The sequence below is a fragment of the Castor canadensis genome, chromosome 4 (assembly GCF_047511655.1).
Source record: "Castor canadensis chromosome 4, mCasCan1.hap1v2, whole genome shotgun sequence".
Lineage (NCBI taxonomy): Eukaryota > Metazoa > Chordata > Mammalia > Rodentia > Castoridae > Castor > Castor canadensis.
The window spans coordinates 59,374,367-59,394,859 of record NC_133389.1 but is presented as its reverse complement, the minus strand read 5'-3'; the positions used below and the strand labels follow the sequence as shown (position 1 = coordinate 59,394,859).

The following is a 20,493-nucleotide window of genomic DNA, read 5'->3' as shown; positions in this document are numbered from 1 at the left end:
GCAGAGCTGTCTTTAATAGTTCAATGAAGAATTCCTTGTCATAGGGAAAACAAACACACAAGCAACAGAAACAAAACCCTACCACCAAAATTGGAGGTATAATTTGCTTCAAAAGTACATTTTATTTTATTTTAACTTGGGGCTTCTATCATTTATACCCACTATATTCTAGCAAAGGTTTAGGGTGTTTAATTTTTTTACATAAATGTATATAATATAATGAAAAGAAAATAAATAAGTAGAAAAGAAGGACTGAGGGAAAATGAGTGTAAAGCCAGGAATGAGGTTTATCCACAAAAATGTGTTCTGAGCTAACAGGCACAGAGGAAGAAGTCATGACTCAGGGTCCATGCCATAGAAACACCCCAGTTGTTGAGAAGAAATACATTTATTCCAGAAGCTGTGGCTGGAAAGAAACACTCTAATGCAGCCTTCTGAGAGCTTATTCCAGGAGTGGATTGTGCATAGCTGTCCACAAAGTCTCAGTGGTTGTCATTTTTCTCAGTCACACCTTGAATAGGCATCAAGTAATGACTTTGTCAGTTTGAGATTTTGTTCCTAATGAAATACCCATCTTAGGATGTTTAAGCAGAAGCAGACACATGCACACACACATGTACATACAGATTTTTTAGAATTTTATTATGGATAAAACCGTAGAATGACATGGACATCCTGCTGTCTGCCCCAAGTTTAGGTGGTATGACCATCGCAGGAGATGTGTGAGCCCTCAGAGTAACATTTCCCCAGCTAGTGATTCAGAGAACCCAAGTGAGAGGTCACTTGTGTAAGGCAGCCATGAACCTGTTGATTCACTTAACAGTGACATTAGGCTCTGAACACAACACACACACACACACACACACACACACAGAGTATTCCTCCTGCTGGAAGCCAATGAATAGAATGTTGGGGCAAGAACCATATTTTTAAATAGAAGAACTCAAGACTACTTTGACATCTTCTCATGAGAAGGTTTTCTTTGTGAGGGTGAAATTCAAATACACCTCGGAATTTTGGATCTAAACCATCAGTGAGAAAAAGGAGGCTCAAGATCCCTAAACTCTACTTAGCATGACTTCCATAATTTTATTCCATAAAAACTTTAAAACACTCAAATGGTACTTAAGCTTAAGCAATACAATGTGTTCTGTACTCTTCAAGATAACCTCAAAGCAAAATATATGCCCAAACATGCAAATGGGTTCATTTCCTGTTAACGTTTTAACTCTAAGCCCATGAAATATTGTGACTGCTGCAAAAATATTGACCTCAGTGTCAGTGCCTTTTTTAGGTAGCAGGAAAAATTACATGCTTAATTGTTACTGCTCCAGACTGGTAGCCACATGCTGTATTTCTATTCTTCCTACCTATCCAGAAGTTTTGCATGAAGTTTTAAAAAAGAGAATCCAGGCCACATCCCTTGGAATTGTCGTCTGTGTTCTTCAAGACCACACTTACTGAGCCAGTGGTGTGAAGATGTGGGTGTGCTGGTACTGGGAGACTAGGCTGGTTTAGGATCACAAACTGTGATTCTCTTTGTATCTCTGTGTTTGCTATAGGGTAAAGTATATCAAATGTAAATAACAGGGTGAAACCACAGCTTGGGATGACTTGAGTCCCGAGGAGAGCTTGAGAAATGTCTCAAGGAGTTAATCTGCAGCATTAGGGGTAACACTAAAAAAAAAACCCCAAAACTAGCAGGTCTTATTATGGAGATAAAGTACTCTCTTGCAAAAATGAGAGGAGAACCCAACAATGTAGAAGATGTAGCTAGTGCATATTATACCCACATGGAAAGGAAATATAAACACATTCACCAGGAACAAATTTCAAAAATCAGAACAGTGTTTGGAGAGTTTTGAAGCAGGAAATCAACCCCAGATGCATTTATATACATGATTTTCTTAAAAGTCACAGTTGAGTGCTAGGTATCCAGTCAAGGGTGAATAGGAGTTACATGTGATCATTATTCAGATCATCACATAAATGGACATAAAGTTACCCTCTGATGAATGCAGTCTAAGAGCTGAATAATTGTATTCTCCAGGGCCAGGCATGGTGGCTTACACCTGCCTTCCCAGCTACTCACGAGATGGGGAATGGAAGGATCATGGTTTGAGGACAGCCCAGGCAAAAAAGTTACTAATACCCCACCTCAAAAAACAATCTGTACATGGTGGTAAACATCTGTAATCCAAACTATTCAGGAGGCATAGATAAGAGGATCACAATCAGAAACTAACCTAGGCAAAGAGACCACATCTGAAAAACAACCAAAGAAAAAAGCTTATTGTCTGGGGTCTAATCTAGTGCTGGAGGTCCGGGATGGAGTGGGAGGAAGAATAGCTGAGTAGAGGTCTGAAGGATGAACAAGTAGAATGTTCCAGAGTGTGGGGGTAGTTCCTGCAGCGTCACTTTGGCAGAAAGGAGTCTGGGAGGAAGAGAGGGGCTGGAGGAAGGTTGTCTGATGGAGGATGGTGAGTGAGGCAGAGGATTGTGGTGGGAGAACTGAGGCAGGCAGGGCCTGGAGGCTGAGGCGGTCTTCCCATGGTCATACCTGAGCTCTTGGTGCTGAGAAGCAGCTTTCAGCCCTGCATCTGATAGCTCGATTCTGGTCTTCTCATATAGTTTTCTTCTCCCTGACCTCTTTTAAAAATTATAAACACAGAAGTGAAAATGAATGTGATGAAGTCTTAGGTAAGACCTCCCTGGAGCCTGTCACACCACCCCAGCTCACCCCAGGTGAGAGCAGGTAGAACTTCTTTACAGAATTAATATTTTCTTAAAAGAAGGGGAGCAGAATTGCCTAAGTCCCTCAGTCCTGAACCCAGCTCCTGTACAGCGCTGCTGTGGTTTGGAGATGATTTGGATGTGTCCCCGGGTTTCATGTGCAGGAAGCACGGTTCCCAGTGTGGTAGTGTGGAGTTGGTAGAACCTCTAACAGGGATCTGGGGGAGGCGATTGGGTTGTGACTGTCCTCAGAAAAGAGCAATGCTGGTCTCATGGAATGGGTGAGTTCTCTTGAGAGTGGGTTGTTATAAAGTGATGCCACCCTGCCCTGTGTAGTGACCCCTTTTGCACACAACCCACTCCCATCTTGTCTGTTTTTCTGTCGTGTTAAGACACAGAAGGGAGTGGGGGGGGTGGTTCCCCAGGATGCAGGTTCCATGTTGTGTGAGTCCTCCAGCCACCAAAGTCATGAGCCACATAAACCTCTTACACTTTATAAATTACCAGTCTCACATATCCTCTTATTGTAATAGAACTTAGGCTAAGACAATCCTGAGTACAGGTAAACTCCAGGAAAGACAGTTGCTTACATGAGCAGAAGGGAAAGCAGCATAATCCGAATGAATGTGTAATCCTGTACTTGTTGCTTGAGTAGACTGTCATTCTGTAACTAAGAGTGTTGTAGTTTTTATCAGGGAAGGAGCCTGTACACAGCAACGTTTTCTTGATTCAGTTTGTCCTATGGTTTCCATTTTCATGTGATTTCTAATGCCACTCATACATTTTAAAAACTTGAACCACAACAGTTAAGGAAACAGCCCTCTTGGATTCAGCCATGAGCAGTGACTTAACCTCCCGAGGCTGGTGTGACAGGCTACTGCAGAGAGTATACATCCTTAGTAGCTCCCACTTCCAACTGCTGACCTGAGAAGATGGAGCATGTTGGATCCGGGTCTAGAATTAGGACCAGGATTCTCATCTTCTTAGCAGGGTTCAGCGGCCTCCTCCCTATGGATGGGTAAAGAGGATTAGTACTGCTTTTCTGGATTGTGAGCCCACAGTATTAAGGCAGGATGCCCTGATAGAGTGGTGTTAGCCAGTGAAACCAGTCTTGAGCATGTAGCCCCCCCACCCCAGAGTGGTCCATGTGGGGAACTTCATGCACCAGAAACAGTGGAAAAGAGAGAGAGAGAATCTGAATATTCAATAATCGAAAAGACTGTTCTCTCTCCTGTCTGATGGATTTTAAATGCTTGTGCAAAGTATATGTTAAAATTTCATTGACACGGTGATAATGTCCTATATTTTTACTAGACATTTATTTATATTTTATTATAGGGCTTACATAGATTATATGAGTCTTTTAATTTAAAAATTTACACTTAACTGGTTAACTGGTATATAATTCTATTTTTAATTATGTGGGCAGTTTATATAATTACACCAGTATTCTTTCTCTTCTTGCTTAGTCATGGTCTTGCCCCGTTCGTAGGTTAAAGCAGTTCGTGAAAAGAAATGACACAAATTCACTTAGTATGTATAATTTTCAAAGCAATGATAACATTATTTTTGTATTGTTTTGATCACCACCTTATAGAATTAAAAAGAAACAGTGCTGCAAATCTGTACTCATTATCCATGTTTTCATTCTCAATATGTGCATTTTGTACATCTCTTTATTTGACCAAATGAATTATAAATGACAATTGCTTACAGTTGTGGGAGGGGGGTGTTGAGAGCCTCAGAAAAAAGATTAAGTACTTCCTCTCACAGGAAAAAAATTCTCAAAATTCTGCGTCATTCAGAATTAGCTAATGTGGGCATTTTACATGATTCAAGTTCATGTCTCTTTCAGACATTCCTCTTTCTTAGGCTTCCTCTTCTGCATTCATTTTGCACACATTGGCTTAGTGACCTGAATCCTTAGCAGATTAACAGCAGGAAATGTTGTCTGACAGTCTGCTGCCAACATCTCATATGTGTGCTGTGATAGTCTTTGTAAAAAATCAAACCCAGTGTTTTTGCTGGCCAAGGAGAAGCATTCTTTGCTGGAAAGCTGTTATCTACCACAGTGCACAACGCTGAGCACAAAAGTCTGATTTCAAACACAGGCTGAAATTGCTACAACAAATGAAGGCAGAAACCGATTATGCCTGAAAGAAAAAAAGCATCCTTAAAAAAAAAGAAAGTTGGAGAAGCTTAATGTACAGGAAGAGACTTCTGCCCTGTATGTACTGGAAGAGTTTGTGCACTGAATCTCAGGCAAAACACAACTCTAATGCATTCAGCTAATTCATTCCTTTTTGGCAGTGTTACATGTCATATACATGATCATATACATGCCCATCTTATGTTTTGACCTAAGATGTGCCAAAATGTGTCAGTCTACCCAATGCATATTAAAAACCGTGTGTGTGTGTGTGTGTGTGTGTGTGTGTGTGTGTGTGTAAGATAACTGAATGCAGGGATGGTAGAATGGCTCAAGTGGTACAGTGCCTGCCTTACAAGAGTGAGCCCTAAGTCCAAACCCCAGTACCACACACACACAAACAAGATAATTGAATGTGTAGTTGAGTTACTGATGATAATACTATTTTTAAAATTTGTCTTCTTTTCCCTATTACAGTGAGTATAGATTTGCTTTTTCACAAGAGTAATGAGATAAACTGTTTTCTGTGATCTGATCACAGGAAAAAATAGACCTTCAGTAGTAAGTCAATCTATACATTAAATTTCAGGATTAGAAAAAGTATTGTTCTCCTTATCAAAAAAGGGCCTAGTAATAATGATTGAAATGTATTGCTTATTGCATCTCATGAACTAGGCAGTGTGCTTTCCTGTGTTTTACCTTATTTCATGAAATAATCCTATGAGGTAGAGCTCTTGCCTAGCACATGTGAGGCCCTAAGTTCAAATTTTAGCATTGCCTAAAAAAAATTTCCATTTTAGTGTTTTAATTTTTGGGAGGTACTGGAATTTGAACTTAAGCCTTCCACTTACCAGGAAAGCATTGTACCACTTGAGTGTATTCACAGCACTGGTATTTCCAGTTTAAAAAGGCAGCGAAGTCCAGAGAGATTGAATAACTTCTCTAGTAGCACATGACTAGTTAGTTATAGAACCAGGGTCCATCCTTGGAACTGCCTAATAAACCACAGTAAGAATAGTGGGAAAGCCAACTTGAAATAGGTTCTGACATCCATTTTAAATATATTAAGAAGTGCTAGTGAGTCTTAACAATTTAGACACAGAAATAAGGCACATGTTCACTGTTTTTGTTGAAAAACTTATCAGGATCAGGAAATACTTCCATATCTCTATTTTAGCAGAATGCTCCAGATGGCTATGGCTAACTTAATTGAGTAAGAATATGGTAGAATAGTTATCGATTGATTACCGTCTAAAAGACGGAACTGTCATGGTTTTCTGAAAAGCTGGTTGCTCGTAGAATTAATGTGTTGGCAATATGTGTCATCTAGAAAGTTGATCTGTGCCCCTCATGTCAGTCCTCCATAAATATGCTGCTTGCGATTAGTGCATAGGCTGGAAGATCCCATTAAGCCTTGCCCCTATGGGAATGGGTTCTGGTGGGAGTGATGTGGATAATGGACTTTCTGGTGTGCACATTAAACTTGGCATTGAATGTACACTTGAGACAGACATCATAAAAAGGCAGTAGATGCACACAAGGGCTTCTTGGGACTTCTAGGTCCATCTCTTTCTATAAGGCCTTGAGGACTCTTTTGTCACAGACAGACGCCACCGTGTTTTGTTCCTTGGTTTGATCTCAGTCTCTTGGTATTTTCCAAGTGTGAATTAAAAAACAAGTTCACTTAAATATCAGGTCAGACAATGTTAGAATGCTTTTCTATCACTGATTTGATAGTGAAAATGCAGATCTAGGGAAGGATGTGTGGGGTTCGGATGTCTGACTTGGGTTCAACTGTGGTGCAGACAGTTTGCCGAGCTCTTCCTGGGCTTCTGTACTAGTGCAGTCATTTAGAAATGAAGAGAATGGCAAGTGGCCTTTCTAAGTGAGGAAAATGGAAAAACATCCAGTGAGGAAAGATGCAGTTAAGGAAGCAGGTATGTGTAGGGGGTAAAGATGGCATTTTGCTCCAAGATTAATTCAAGATCATATGAGAAGAAAGTCTTCAAATTTGTACCAGTAGCAGTTGTTAGGTGCATAGACTAGATGCTTGCTCATCAGGGCAGCAAAAAGGGGGAATTGTTTCTTGTCCTTGGGGAGCAGAAATACGAATTCACAAGGTAAGTACTGCAAATTATGGAAGAACATAATTTCCAAAAGAAAACCAGTGGTCTGTTTGAGGCAGATGTGTGATAGAGAGAAGTCCCTGTGGTGTCGAGACTTCCTCTGGTTTCAAAATAGCTGAAATAAGGGTACAGAAGTGTCTGTTTTCCTAAAAGCTCGCAGTGTCATTGCTCTGAATATTTTCTTGTATTAGCATGAATGGTTTAAGTCTAACCCAGTAGAGAAGAAGGCTTTTTAAGGTTCCATTTTCAAGGTGATCATATAATCACCCTGGGGATCTGTGTACCTCCTGATGCAGACTCCCCACCCCCTTCCTGAGATTCAGGCACTGCTGATCAGAGCCTTATCTCAAGCAAAACATGATTGTGTGCTGCAGATGGACAACTGCACCCCATCTTACAAGATTACAGACAATACTTGACTTGACAGTTTTCTCTAATTTCAGATTTTAGCCTTTGCTAAAGGACAGCATCACTTGGCTTTGTGAGGCTGAAGAAATGAAACAAATTTTGTTGTAGTTTTGTGCTGAGGTTAAATATAATTTTGTATTCTTGCTTTTGCACTGACTATCTGATGCACAAATTTGACAATTTTTCCAGGGGCTCAAGGTGGAGAAAATGCTCATTTTAGAGAAGGGGAGCTGTCTCCACTGCCACGGGGAGCTTGGCATGTTTGTGCTTATAAGTCCTTCTAGTCATCTGCTAGGGAAGATATGCTCCTGCTCCAAGAAAAGGAGAGATGAAGTCATCGATTATCCTTAGTCATGTAGCAGAATCTTGGGTCAGTGTCTTTATTTCAGGATTGGGATATGGCTCAGTGGTAGAGCTGTTACTTAGCATGTGTGGGGCCCTGGGTTTGATCCCCAGAACTGCATAGACACACACAAAAAATGTCTGTATTTCAGCTGTGCAAAGGAGAAACGTATCCCCCCCCTTTAAAAAAAAAACACAAAATGGAACAAACCTCAAAACATTTCCCGTTTTCATATACATATTTCATTCACAGCTTTAAATGCAAGTTAACATTCTGTGTTTTGGTTTCCAGAGTTTGATGACTAATTTCCCATTTGCGTCATCCCATTTGTGTCATTTTGTTTGAGAACTTACATTTCTCAAGAATATTTGTTGGAAATGATGTTTAATGTTTTAAGGATGTGTGCACAGGTAAATCAATTTTATCCTAATGCAGCGATAAATGTTGGTACATCAGATCTGAAAGAAACTGAATTGGACCTACATTCAATCTAAAAAAGTTGCACTTTTTCTCACCAGTCTTTGTGTAGTATTAGTTTTAGTTCATTTAAGGATGCAGGATTGCAGCCGGGTGCCAGTAGCTCACACCTGTAATCCTGGCTACTCAGGAGGCAGAGATCAGGAGGATTGCGGTTCGAAGTCAGCCTGGGCAAATAGTTCTGTGAGACCCTATCTTGAAAAACCCTTCACAAAAATAGGACTGGTGTTGTGGCTCAAGGTGAGGGCCCTGAGTTCAAGCCCCAGTGCTGCAAAAAAACAACAACAAAAAAGATGCATGATTGCTGAATCCTGTGGTAGGTGTGTATCCAGTTTTGTAAGAAGCCATCAGAGTGCCTTCCACGGTGGCTGTACCATTTTGCATTCTACCAGCAGTGACAAGAGTTTCTGTTGCTCCACATCCTCACAGCATTTGGTGACATCATTGTTCTGGATTGTAGCATTCTAGTAGGTGTGTAGCAGTGTCTCATTTGAGTTTGTAATTCCCTAATGATGTGATGTTGAGCAGTTTGTCATCTGCTTATTTTCCATCTGTGTATCTTGCCAAGATGTCATTTCAAATAGTTTGTCCATTTTTCATGATTATTGTTGAATATTACAACAGTAGCAGTCAATGAATATTGTAAAGGTTGTTGTAAAGGCTCTTTGTGTATTTGGGGTAACAGTCCTTTGTTGGATATGTTTTGCAAATATTTTCTCTGTCTGTTGCCTCTCCTTTTCATTTTCAGTCTTCATCCATTCTGCTAATATCCAGTTTCATCTTTGAATTTGGAGAATGTTTGAATTAGAAATCTATAAATATTTGAGAATGAAACGTGTTTAGATTGCTTGTAGATGTTTCATTTTTAGGATATTTAAAACCCTCCAGATTGTTGGGCTGCAATATCCCCATTTACTCTATCAGAGACATGCAGTTTGCTGGGACAGAGTGTCAGGAAGAGGGAAGGCCACTGATGCCTTGTCTCTGTAAGATAGTAAAATCTACTTTTCTGGATGATGTCACAGTAAATGGTATATTGGAACTGAGCACACCTTTGAGGCAAAGACAAGAACTTGATTCACAACAGCTCACAATACTAAAAGCTCTTAGTCCTCTCTGATTAGGTAATTATCCACTGTTCTGAATACTGCTATCAAATTTTTTTCACTTTATTCAATTTTTGACTCATAATGGTTGTGCATATCCGTATCCAATGTCAGAAGGACACCTAGATTTGATCACTTAATGAACAGCATGACTTTGAGAACCACAGTACTTAGTATAATTTCTCCAAAATTTCCAATGTGATTGTTGAGTTTCAGCCATCTGTTAAAGGCTGTTTTCCATAAGAATATGCAGATGTCAACAAGTAGAAATAGTTGACTTGAAAAATTGGATAATGAGCTAGAAAAAAATCTTCTGAATTAAAAGGATCAACAATTTTTACTCAGGCCAGGGTCCAGTGGTTAACGTTTATAATCCAGAGATCAGGAGGACTGCAGTTTGAAACCAGACTGGACAAATAATTTGCAAGACCCTATAAAAAAAAACCCAACAGAAAAAGAGCTGGCAGAGTGGCTCAAGGTGTAGGCCCTGAGTTCAAACCCCAGTGCCACAAAAAAAGGAAGTAAGGGAGGGAAAGAGGAAAGGAAGGAAAGGAAGGATTTTTAGTTAAGAGAGATTTTAGAAGGGATCCAGTCCAGGGCTGGAAAAGAGATTTCAAGTCATGTCCCAACTCCACCCATTAGTGGCATCTTTCTCATTACAATGGTGTAAGGGTTCCGAATTCCTATAGGGATAAGCAGGAAAAAACTTTAATGCACAAGTATATCGCCATGGGTGAGAGAGGCTAGTCACAGCCTCAAGCTCTTAGTCACCTTGCTCCACAGAGTTTATATCTTTGCTCAAGGATGACAAAATGGAGACCCAAATCATTTAATAGCTTGTCCAAGTCATCACTCAGCTGTCTGGTATCTGTACTGACATATAGCAGGCAAGAATGTTACTATTTCCAGTCCATATTACCATCCACAGTAGATCGTAGACAACCCGTCTAAACATCTCCCGTGTGAGGAATGGACCATTATTATCATCATCTTAAAAATTGTAGTGTTCAAAGTATGTTTAAAACATTCAGTAAGAAAAGATGTGGTCTGCTCCAGAGAAACCTATGAGTCATTCGTAGAAATCAAATTGAGAAACAGGAAAAGTGGGAATCAGTTAGCATAATGTCGTCTGCCTGTGCTAACCCGTGTCATCTGTTAGGCAAAAGGAAGAGTTCGTAAAAACACAGCTAGTTGAAACAGTGACCTGAGGCATGCTCAGAATGGACTCCTCCATTGAAGGCTGCTCTGCTCTGTTGGGTCAGTGGATGCAGGAAGCATAGAATCAAAGAAAGCCTTGAACAGAAAAGGTTTTGTATGGTATTTGTTTGGGTTATTTTGTTGTTGTTTAGTTACTGAGAAGCAACTTGAAAAGTCACCGTAATGTATTGTATGTGCCCATGTAAACAATGTAGCTAGTAATTAGGTAGTAAATAGGTACTTGATATCCGAGGAAAGAGCAGGATGTGTTATAATAACACTGCATATTGGCACCACCAGGATGGTATACGCGTTCCTATAGAAAGCATGCACTGTAATGTGTGCTACATTAGTTATCCCACCATTGTCAACCACTGGGCTATCAGACTGGCTGACATTCATGTAATGTGTGATACACACTATCATTGGACCACGGCTAAATGCATTGTTTGAATGGCAACCATTCCAAAGAAGGAGGCAATGTCATGCCCATTTTACAGGGGGGAAAACAAGTTCACACAGCAGCGAAGGACACACGGGAAGATTCAAACCCAGGTTTCACCGGATTCTAAAACCACTACCCAGATCCATTAGCATAGTGCTGAGTGCCTCTCCCTCCAACTTCTCTGCACCTCTGTTCTTAACTGTAAATGGGAAATGAAACCAAGAGAAGCATTGGAAGAACCAATATTGTGTGCAAACTTTAGAATTTGTCAAGTACTATTCAGAAATAATGTGCTACCATTTATAAATAAAAGATTTAAGCCAGCAAGCAGCACTTCATTTATTCCTATCCAGTAAGTGATGTTATAGAGTTTTGCTAACAAGTAATTTATTTCCAGACTTTATGAGACTTTTGCCCAAATACATCGTTGATTATTAGCTAGCTACAGTTTAATCTTACTTTTCCATCATAAATTTGTCTTTTTCCTAACAGTCATGCTTGAGGGGACTGAGTAATTAACTTCAAACATCATTAGAGTTGCACAGGAGCATTCACTATGTACAGCTCTTTTAAATGCTTAGTATTATGGCACAGACATAAGTTTCTCAGTTTTCATATGTCTCATTGTTAATACATTAAATATTAATGTATTTAGGTATTAATGTAAAATATTAGTACCACAGAAGCAAAAAAGGAATTTAGATTAATTGTTGCCAGTACATCCATTGCAGACTTGAAGGCTGTGTTGAAAGACCTTTGAAGCACTGGATGAAAATATGATGCAATGTATCATACCAAATTAAGCTGATGGATTTTTCCCCAGATAGTGTCTTTTTCCTCATGTACATATGGTAACTGAAATCCTTGAACTTACTGAATATTTTGTTATGGTTAATAAGTATTTGTTGTCAAAGAAATGGAATTTTGAAAAACAACATACAGGATTGAAATTTGAGGCAAAAAAACCAAAAATACTGCACATAGTTTAACAGACTTTAGAAAATGATGCATAAAATTTCTAAGTATGCATTGGAATAGAGAATTTTTTAGATAGGGTCTCATGCTTTTCACCCAGGACCAGCCTTGAACTGTGGTCTTCCTACCTATGCTTCCTGTGTAGCTGGAACTGCAGAGCACACTGTCATACTCAGCTTCTTTGTCAAGATGGACCTTGCTAACATTTTGTCTGTGCTGGCCTTGAACTGTGACCCTCCTGATCGCCACCTCTCAGTAGTTGGGATTACATGCATAAGCCACCATGACTGGCTGAGGATTACTTTTTTAAGCCTCTTTACTAAACAGGAGATGTTGAAGTGAGCACACTTGTCAGTCACTGAACGGTTGTGTTTTATGTTTTACCCACTTGCAGCAATTGGGAGAACGTTATATGAATGTTGACTTGGTTTTTTTGTTTGTTTGTTTTCTTTTAGAAACGGTCCAGAGGGCAAGTGCTATTTGATAAAGTGTGTGAACACCTGAACCTGCTAGAAAAAGACTACTTTGGCCTCACATATCGAGATGCTGAAAACCAGAAGGTAAGAGATAAAAAAACCATGAACTGTTACTGCATAGGCTGCTGATTGCTGCACAGAAGTGACCTGAAACCCGATAGGGGTATTGCTCTCTCTACCCACCCTCACACACAGGCACACTTCCATGGCTTTGAGTCCCGAGATGCTGTTATGCACCCTTTCTCCTCCTGAAGGAAGTCCTTGGCAGCTTCCTTTATTCTTGAATGTTTTAAAAATATCGAGTCAGCTCTTCTGTATTTCATCTTTGAGTTACATCTGGTTCCAAGAAGGCATTCCACATGGTGCTTTTTTGAATTATATGTCTCGCTGGATTATTTTTGAACTCACGAAAATCAAATGTTTCGAAGCTTATGTAGAAAACATACTCACACCCCAAAATTCTTTGAAGAATTTGTGGTTGTGATGTAAACTATCATGGCAAGTCCAATATTGAAGCTGTGTTCTAGTCCTAATTCATCTTGTACTTTTATATTCTTACCAAATCAGAAGATGAGGTGGGCTGTTGGTTGACCTGACACCTGTGAAATCCATCTCCTAGGTTACCCGTTTAAGGCAATCCCTAGGAAGACCCTTATTCTTGAGTAATAACATCTGTTCAGAGCTTAAGCCCATGACTGCCTGAGGAACAAGGGAGAGGAAATTGCTCCCATTGTTCTGGGCCTATAAACTGAGTCATAGGAGTTTTGGTCACAGATGTTAATTTATTTTGTCTTGCACTCTGAGTCAGGCTTATTCCTACTGAAGTTACTGCACAATGTCTAACTTCATTATCAGAGGTCAGATATTTCGTACTAGAAAAATCACAAATCTCAAGCGAGTGTTCATTTGTGGGAGAAGTTTTAGGTAGGTGCCGAAGAATCCATCATCATTAACATCACTAATGGAGAAGTGAATGGCTAGGATATCTGTGTGTCAAGTTATGTGAATCTTGCATTTTTTTCTGGTAACTTGTTTGAACATAGAATCTTCTACCATTTTCTTTCCTCTGATTCTGTGCTAGTTCCTATCTTTGAAGACAATGTTTGTAAAAATAAAAAGGACATTGTTAACTATGGACTGCACATGGTGCATTTCCTCATCAGACCAGTGCCTGGGCCCTCTCAGGGAAGAAGATCACCAGAGTGGGGGCGGGGGGCGGGGGGCACTGTGGTAAAGGTCTTCCCATGATTGCTCATGCTCTGATTTTAGGGCCTGCCTGTATTTAACCAACATTTAGTAATTTTTATTCTCTGATTCAAATTCAAAATATTTCCTTTTCAGAATTGGTTGGACCCTGCTAAGGAAATTAAAAAACAGATTCGAAGTAAGTTACTTTGGATTATTTTATGTGGTAAGGTAAAGATTTTTAAGGAGTGGGGTAACCCTCAACTAAGTGGATAGCGTGAATACTGAGTTTTTAAAAGACAGACTACAAGTTCAAGTTTGAGCTCGCCTATTTGTCTGGGCTAGAATAGTACCCATTAATTTGTCATCACAACTCATAAATTAAAATGACTTTGACACATGACCTGTCGCCCTTCCTGTACATAGATGTAAAATATTAGTCGAAATTAATCATTTAAAGTTCCAAACTTAATTACTAATGTTGTACTAAACCTGTCACAAACATATCAAAGCCAATCTAAAAGTAATAATCATTTGTGAGATTTAAAATGGCACAACAGATCAGGGCAAAGCTCATTGTCTGGTGACAGTCTCTTCTTTCTCCCTAAACACAAGGTAAGATGTGCGTATTTCCTAACTGATGAAACAATTTCACGAGCAACTCAAAAAATTGAGATACAAGTAGCTAACATGTGTTAAGCAAGTTGCTAAATCTAATGTTTGAATGCAAATTAAAATGAGGCCATCAATTTTCACCCATTAGGATTAACAAAGATTTAAAAGGCTTAATAAGTTTAATGATAAATAGCACCGGCAGAAATACAAATTAGTGCAACCCTTCAAGAGGGTAATTGTCAGTATTTATTAAAATTTAAAATATAATATATATATACTATATAATGCCCTTTACTTTTATTTGAAGAAATTCATACACCATATGTGTTAGAGAAAAAATATACACATGTATACTTACATGAAAGTTTAGTACAATGCTGTTTTGTGGTAGCAGAAAACTAAAAGCAATGTAAATGACCTTGCATAAAAATGATTAAATCAGTCATGGAATAACCATTTAAATCATGTCTTAGCTTTTATTAGTGAAAATCAGGTTGCAAAATAGTATCTATTACATAATCACATTTGCTTTTAAAAGGTTAAGCATATGTGGATGAAAAATTGTGGAAATCTTGAAAAATATTAACAGTAATTATCTCTAGAAGTAGCACACAATATAGGGAATTGAGAAAGATTTCCTTCTTTTTTTTATTGTTTTATTATTCATATGTGCATACAAGGCTTGGGTCATTTCTCCCCCCTGCCCCCACCCCCTCCCTTACCACCCACTCCGCCCCCTCCCTCTCCCCCTCACCCCCTCAACACCCAGCAGAAACTATTTTGCCCTTATCTCTAATTTTGTTGTAGAGAAAGCAATAATAGGAAGGAACAAGGGTTTTTGCTGGTTGAGATAAGGATAGCTATACAGTGAGTTGACTCACATTGATTTCCTGTGTGTGGGTGTTACCTTCTAGGTTAATTCTTTTTGATCTAACCTTTTCTCTAGTTCTTGGTCCCCTTTTCCAGTTGGCCTCAGTTGCTTTTAAGGTATCTGCTTTAGTTTCTCTGCGTTAAGGGCAACAAATGCTAGATAGTTTTTTAGGTGTCTTACCTATCCTCACCCTTCCCTTGTGTGCTCTCGCTTTTATCATGTGCTCATTGTCCAATCCCCTTGTTGTGTGTGCCCTTGATCTAATGTCCGCATATGAGGGAGAACATACGATTTGTGGTCTTTTGGGCCAGGCTAACCTCACTCACAATGATGTTCTCCAATTCCATCCATTTACCAGTGAATGATAACATTTCGTTCTTGATGGCTGCATAAAATTCCATTGTGTATAGATACCACATTTTCTTAATCCATTCGTCAGTGGTGGGGCATCTTGGTTGTTTCCATAACTTGGCTATTGTGAGTAGTGCCGCAATAAACATGGGTGTGCAGGTGCCTCTGGAGTAACCTGTGTCACAGTCTTTTGGGTATATCCCCAAGAGTGGTATTGCTGGATCACATGGTAGATCAATGTTTAGCTTTTTAAGTAGCCTCCAAATTTTTTCCCAGAGTGGTTGTACTAGTCTACATTCCAACCAACAGTGTAAGAGGGTTCCTTTTTCCCCGCATCCTCTCCAACACCTGTTGTTCGTGGTGTTGCTAATGATGGCTATTCTAACAGGGGTGAGGTGGAATCTTAGTGTGGTTTTAATTTGCATTTCCTTTATTGCTAGAGATGGTGAGCATTTTTTCATGTGTTTTTTGACCATTTGAATTTCTTCTTTTGAGAAAGTTCTGTTTAGTTCACTTGCCCATTTCTTTATTGGTTCATCAGTTTTGGGAGAATTTAGTTTTTTAAGTTCCCTATATATTCTGGTTATCAGTCCTTTGTCTGATGTATAGCTGGCAAATATTTTCTCCCACTCTGTGGGTGTTCTCTTCAGTTCAGAGATCATTTCTTTTGATGAACAGAAGCTTTTTAGTTTTATGAGGTCCCATTTATCTATGCTATCTCTTAGTTGCTGTGCTGCTGGGGTTTCGTTGAGAAAGTTCTTGCCTATACCTACTAACTCCAGAGTATTTCCTACTCTTTCCTGTATCAACTTTAGAGTTTGTGGTCTGACATTAAGATCCTTGATCCATTTTGAGTTAATCTTGGTATAGGGTGATATACATGGATCTAGTTTCAGTTTTTTGCAGACTGCTAACCAGTTTTCCCAGCAGTTTTTGTTGAAGAGGCTGCTATTTCTCCATCGTATATTTTTAGCTCCTTTGTCAAAGACAAGTTGGTTATAGTTGTGTGGCTTCATATCTGGGTCCTCTATGCTGTTCCACTGGTCTTCATGTCTGTTTTTGTGCCAGTACCATGCTGTTTTTATTGTTATTGCTTTGTAATATAGTTTGAAGTCAGGTATTGTGATACCTCCTGCATTGTTCTTTTGACTGAGTATTGCCTTGGCTATTCGTGGCCTCTTGTGTTTCCATATAAATTTAACAGTAGATTTTTCAATCTCTTTAATGAATGTCATTGAATTTTTGATGGGAATTGCATTAAACATGTAGATTACTTTTGGGAGTATCAACATTTTTACTATGTTGATTCTACCATTCCATGAGCATGGCAGATCTCTCCACTTTCTATAGTCTTCCTCAATCTCTTTCTTCAGAAGTGTATAGTTTTCCTTGTAGAGGTCATTCACATCTTTTGTTAGGTTTACACCTAGGTATTTGATTTTTTTGAGGCTATTGTAAATGGAATTGTTTTCATATATTCTTTTTCCGTTTGCACATTGTTAGTGTATTGAAATGCTAATGATTTTTCTATGTTGATTTGATATCCTACTACCTTGCTATAGCTATTGATGATGTCTAGAAGCTTCTGAGTAGAGTTTTTTGGGTCTTTAAGGTATAGGATCATGTCGTCTGCAAATAGGGATATTTTGACAGTTTCTTTACCTATTTGTATTCCTTTTATTCCTTCTTCTTGCCTAATTGATCTGGCTAGGGATTCCAGTACTATGTTGAATAGTAGTGGAGATAGTGGGCATCCTTGTCTGGTTCCTGATTTTAGAGGGAATGGTTTCAGTTGAGAAAGATTTCTTTTTATTTTTATCCTTTTCTGCAGCTCTTAACTTTAACCACAAGCAGGAATAATTTTAAATGACTACTTATTTTTTAAAAAATAGTTCATATCTTTGTCAGTAAACCTAGATTGATTCTTCTGAAGAACTGCATCTAATTGCAGAATATTGGGAGGCTGAGGCAGAAGATCATATAGTAAAACCCTGTGTCTTAAAAATTAAAAAAAATAAGCATAATTTTTCCACTTAAGTTTTCAAATAGTTCACCTTTTTTTTGTGCTACTGACTGGGATTGGATTTAGGGCCTTGCACCTGCTAAGCAGGCACTCTACCACTTGAGCTATACCGAAAGCCCTTTTCACATTTTTCTTTTTTTGCAGGGGGGAGGATGGATTCTTGCTTTATGCCTTGGTCAGCCTGGACTGTGGTCCTCCTACTTGTACTGAGGATGACAGTGTATGCTACCACATCCAGCCATTAGTTGAGATGGGGTCTCGTGAACTTTTTGCTCATTTTGGCTTCAAACCACAATCCTCCTACTCTCTACCTCCTGAGTAGCTGGGATTGCAGACTTGAGTCACATGCTCGGGCTTAAACAGATTTCTATTAGAAGAGAGAACAAATACTTCTCAGTGCCTTTGAAAGTCCTGAGAACTAATAAAACATAATTGGTAGAAAACAATTTGAAGTGGATTAGTACTGGATAATACCCCCCAGATGTTATTGTACTTCTAGACATTAGAGAGTCTGTTGGTTATTTGTACAGCTGAATTTACCATAATTTTTAGAGAAATTTGGTGTGTCCACTAACCCAAAACTTGGTAATGAATTAGCTTGATAGAAACATGTTAATTGAGGTTGAAGACAGAACTAGCTACGGTTGTGAGAAATATATGAAAACATTACTTTTTTTTGGTCTGGGGAATCCTAATAAAAATTTTAAGATGATGAACATTTTTCTAAAGATCTTTTTATGGAATTATTAAAAAGCAGATGTGCTGAATATGTATTGTAGCATTTTGTGTACATAACATATTCTGTATTTAATTAATACTGAGCGGATTAGGAATTGCAAGGATAAGTCATAGCACTGTTACAAGAAAGCTGTATAAACCCTCTGACTTTCTTTTCTATTGTTAATAGAATTCTTTTCTCCCCCTTAACCTCCCATTTGTGCTGTCTCTTGCCTTCCCTCTAAAAGATGAAAGCTAAAGGAACAACCAGGACATGAGGCTGAAGGGCATTCTCATCACGTAGATTAAGCAATGCATGTGACCATCACATAAAATGACAGTCTTGCAGAGAAGAACACAAGGAAAACTGGAATTTATTAACAGCATAATTTTGTATTTTTACCTCTTTTCTGTCTTGTTTCTTATCTGTTAAAATACTCTCTTTCCACCAAATGCAAATCCTACCAAAGCAGAGGCATTATCATCACTAGTGTATTCAGTTGTCATCCCCACCTTCTCTAAGCACAAATGATAAGGATGCCCATCTTTTTTGTGCTGTGGGTCCACAGTGCACCTTTAGGTTGAGAGCACTCAGAGGATGAAGATCAGGCTGATAAACATTCTAAGTTACAAATACATAATTCCTAGTAAATTCTGAAGCTAAAGAGTTTGTTCTTAAGAAAATATTCTAACTCCAGGCATGTTTTCTGCAGGCTGGAGCTTAAAACCTCTAAAAATACTATATTTTGTGATTATAAGTGTAGCACGTTTATGATACAGTATCTTCATCATACAGAATATATGATATGTAGTAATTTTGTGATGCAAAGGCAGTATTTTGGAATTTCCTGATTTGGTAGGCACGGATGACTAAAATTAGAAGTTTTTCAGAAGAACAAACTCTCCTCAGTGCTATGGTTTTCTGCTTATTATAGATTTGTAGTTTAAAATCCTGTATCAGCACTATAGAGAGATGTATCAGAATGTTCACACCATTTTTCTTCCTGTGGTCTCCAGGCTCATCCTCTGAGCTGAGCAGGGCTGCCTGCTGGCTCACTGCAAGCACCTCCTCCCAGTTCATTTATTTCTGTCACCTTCTTTATGGAGACATGCAGTTGCTTTGTTCATTAATACCTTGTTTTATGCCTCATTTCAGTGGGTATTTTTTCTTTTCTTTTTTTAATTTTTGGCAGAACTTGTGTTTGAATTCAGGGCCTGGTGCTTCCTAAGCTCTACTTACTTGAGCTATGTCCCCAGCACTTTTTCGTTTCTTAAATTATTTTTTCTAATAGTGCCTCATGTTTTTTCTCTGGGCCAACCTGGACTATAATCTCTGCCTCCTAAGTAGCTGGCATTATAGGTGTGACACACCATGCCCAGCCTGCTTTTCTATTTTCCTTGATTGGTGTTTCTGTAAACCTTCCCATTGTTTCAAAATAATGTCCTGGAAGACCTTGTAGTTGTTTAGGAAGTGTACAACCTTAGGAGTATAGATTCCATAGTAATGGTGATTTTCAAATGACTCCAAAGCCCACCTGTACTAAAGCCCCAAGGGAGCATATTAAAATCACAAGTTCTACACTTTATTCCAAATCTCAAGTCTCCCTGCGGCAAAACCTGGGAACTGGCGTTTCACTAGCACTTCGGATAGTTTTTAGACCCACTGTAGGTTGCAACTTACTCTCCTAGAATGAGGACGTTTGTATTGGAAATGTGATGCTTGTCCTTTTATTACTTATTAGACTCCAACTTAGAGTTTTCACCCTGCGGGTTTTTTTTTTTATAAGATGGTTTAGTTACATTGACAGACTATCATTGGAAACAAGGCATACTTCGAAGTTCATGAAAATTATAAACAAATAATAAATCCATTTCCCATAACTAACCATTAGATTTTGGTCCTCTTGCTTTGGGTAAAGCCAGCTCTCATTGTGGAACTTAATGGCAAACACTGAAGGAATCTATTTGACTGGGAAGTAAAATCACATCAGACCATTTTTAGAATAACAAAAGAACTTTTTTGAGGACAGTAGAAAAATAATAACTAGAAATATATTTGATTGACAGATATTTTGTGACTTACAGTTCTCCCAGCCCATGTTCAGTAATATTTTGAGTACTTTACGAATCATAGCACCCAGTAACATCTGGTCCTGTGCTAACTGCTTCATAGGGCATCTCAGGCTTGGGGGTCCTTAGCATATGAAATCTTAAATGTGGTGTAAAAGGTAATGTCAAGAATGAGCTTGAAGAGCTAAATGGATCTGTGTCATTTATGACAGAAATACTAAGTATT

The 20,493-nt window shown here is 38.8% G+C and overlaps 1 protein-coding gene across 32 annotated transcripts in view; it reads left to right on the top strand.

Annotated features, from left to right (window-relative positions):
* The window catches only part of Epb41l3 (erythrocyte membrane protein band 4.1 like 3), a 237,730-nt gene that overhangs the window by 144,085 nt on the left and 73,152 nt on the right, over positions 1-20,493 (top strand). For all 32 annotated transcript variants that reach the window (XM_074070267.1, XM_074070272.1, XM_074070269.1 and 29 more), the window contains exons 4-5: positions 12,415-12,519; positions 13,777-13,819. In XM_074070267.1, the coding sequence (XP_073926368.1) occupies positions 12,415-12,519; positions 13,777-13,819 (148 nt within the window). The remainder of the gene's footprint in view (positions 1-12,414; positions 12,520-13,776; positions 13,820-20,493) is intronic.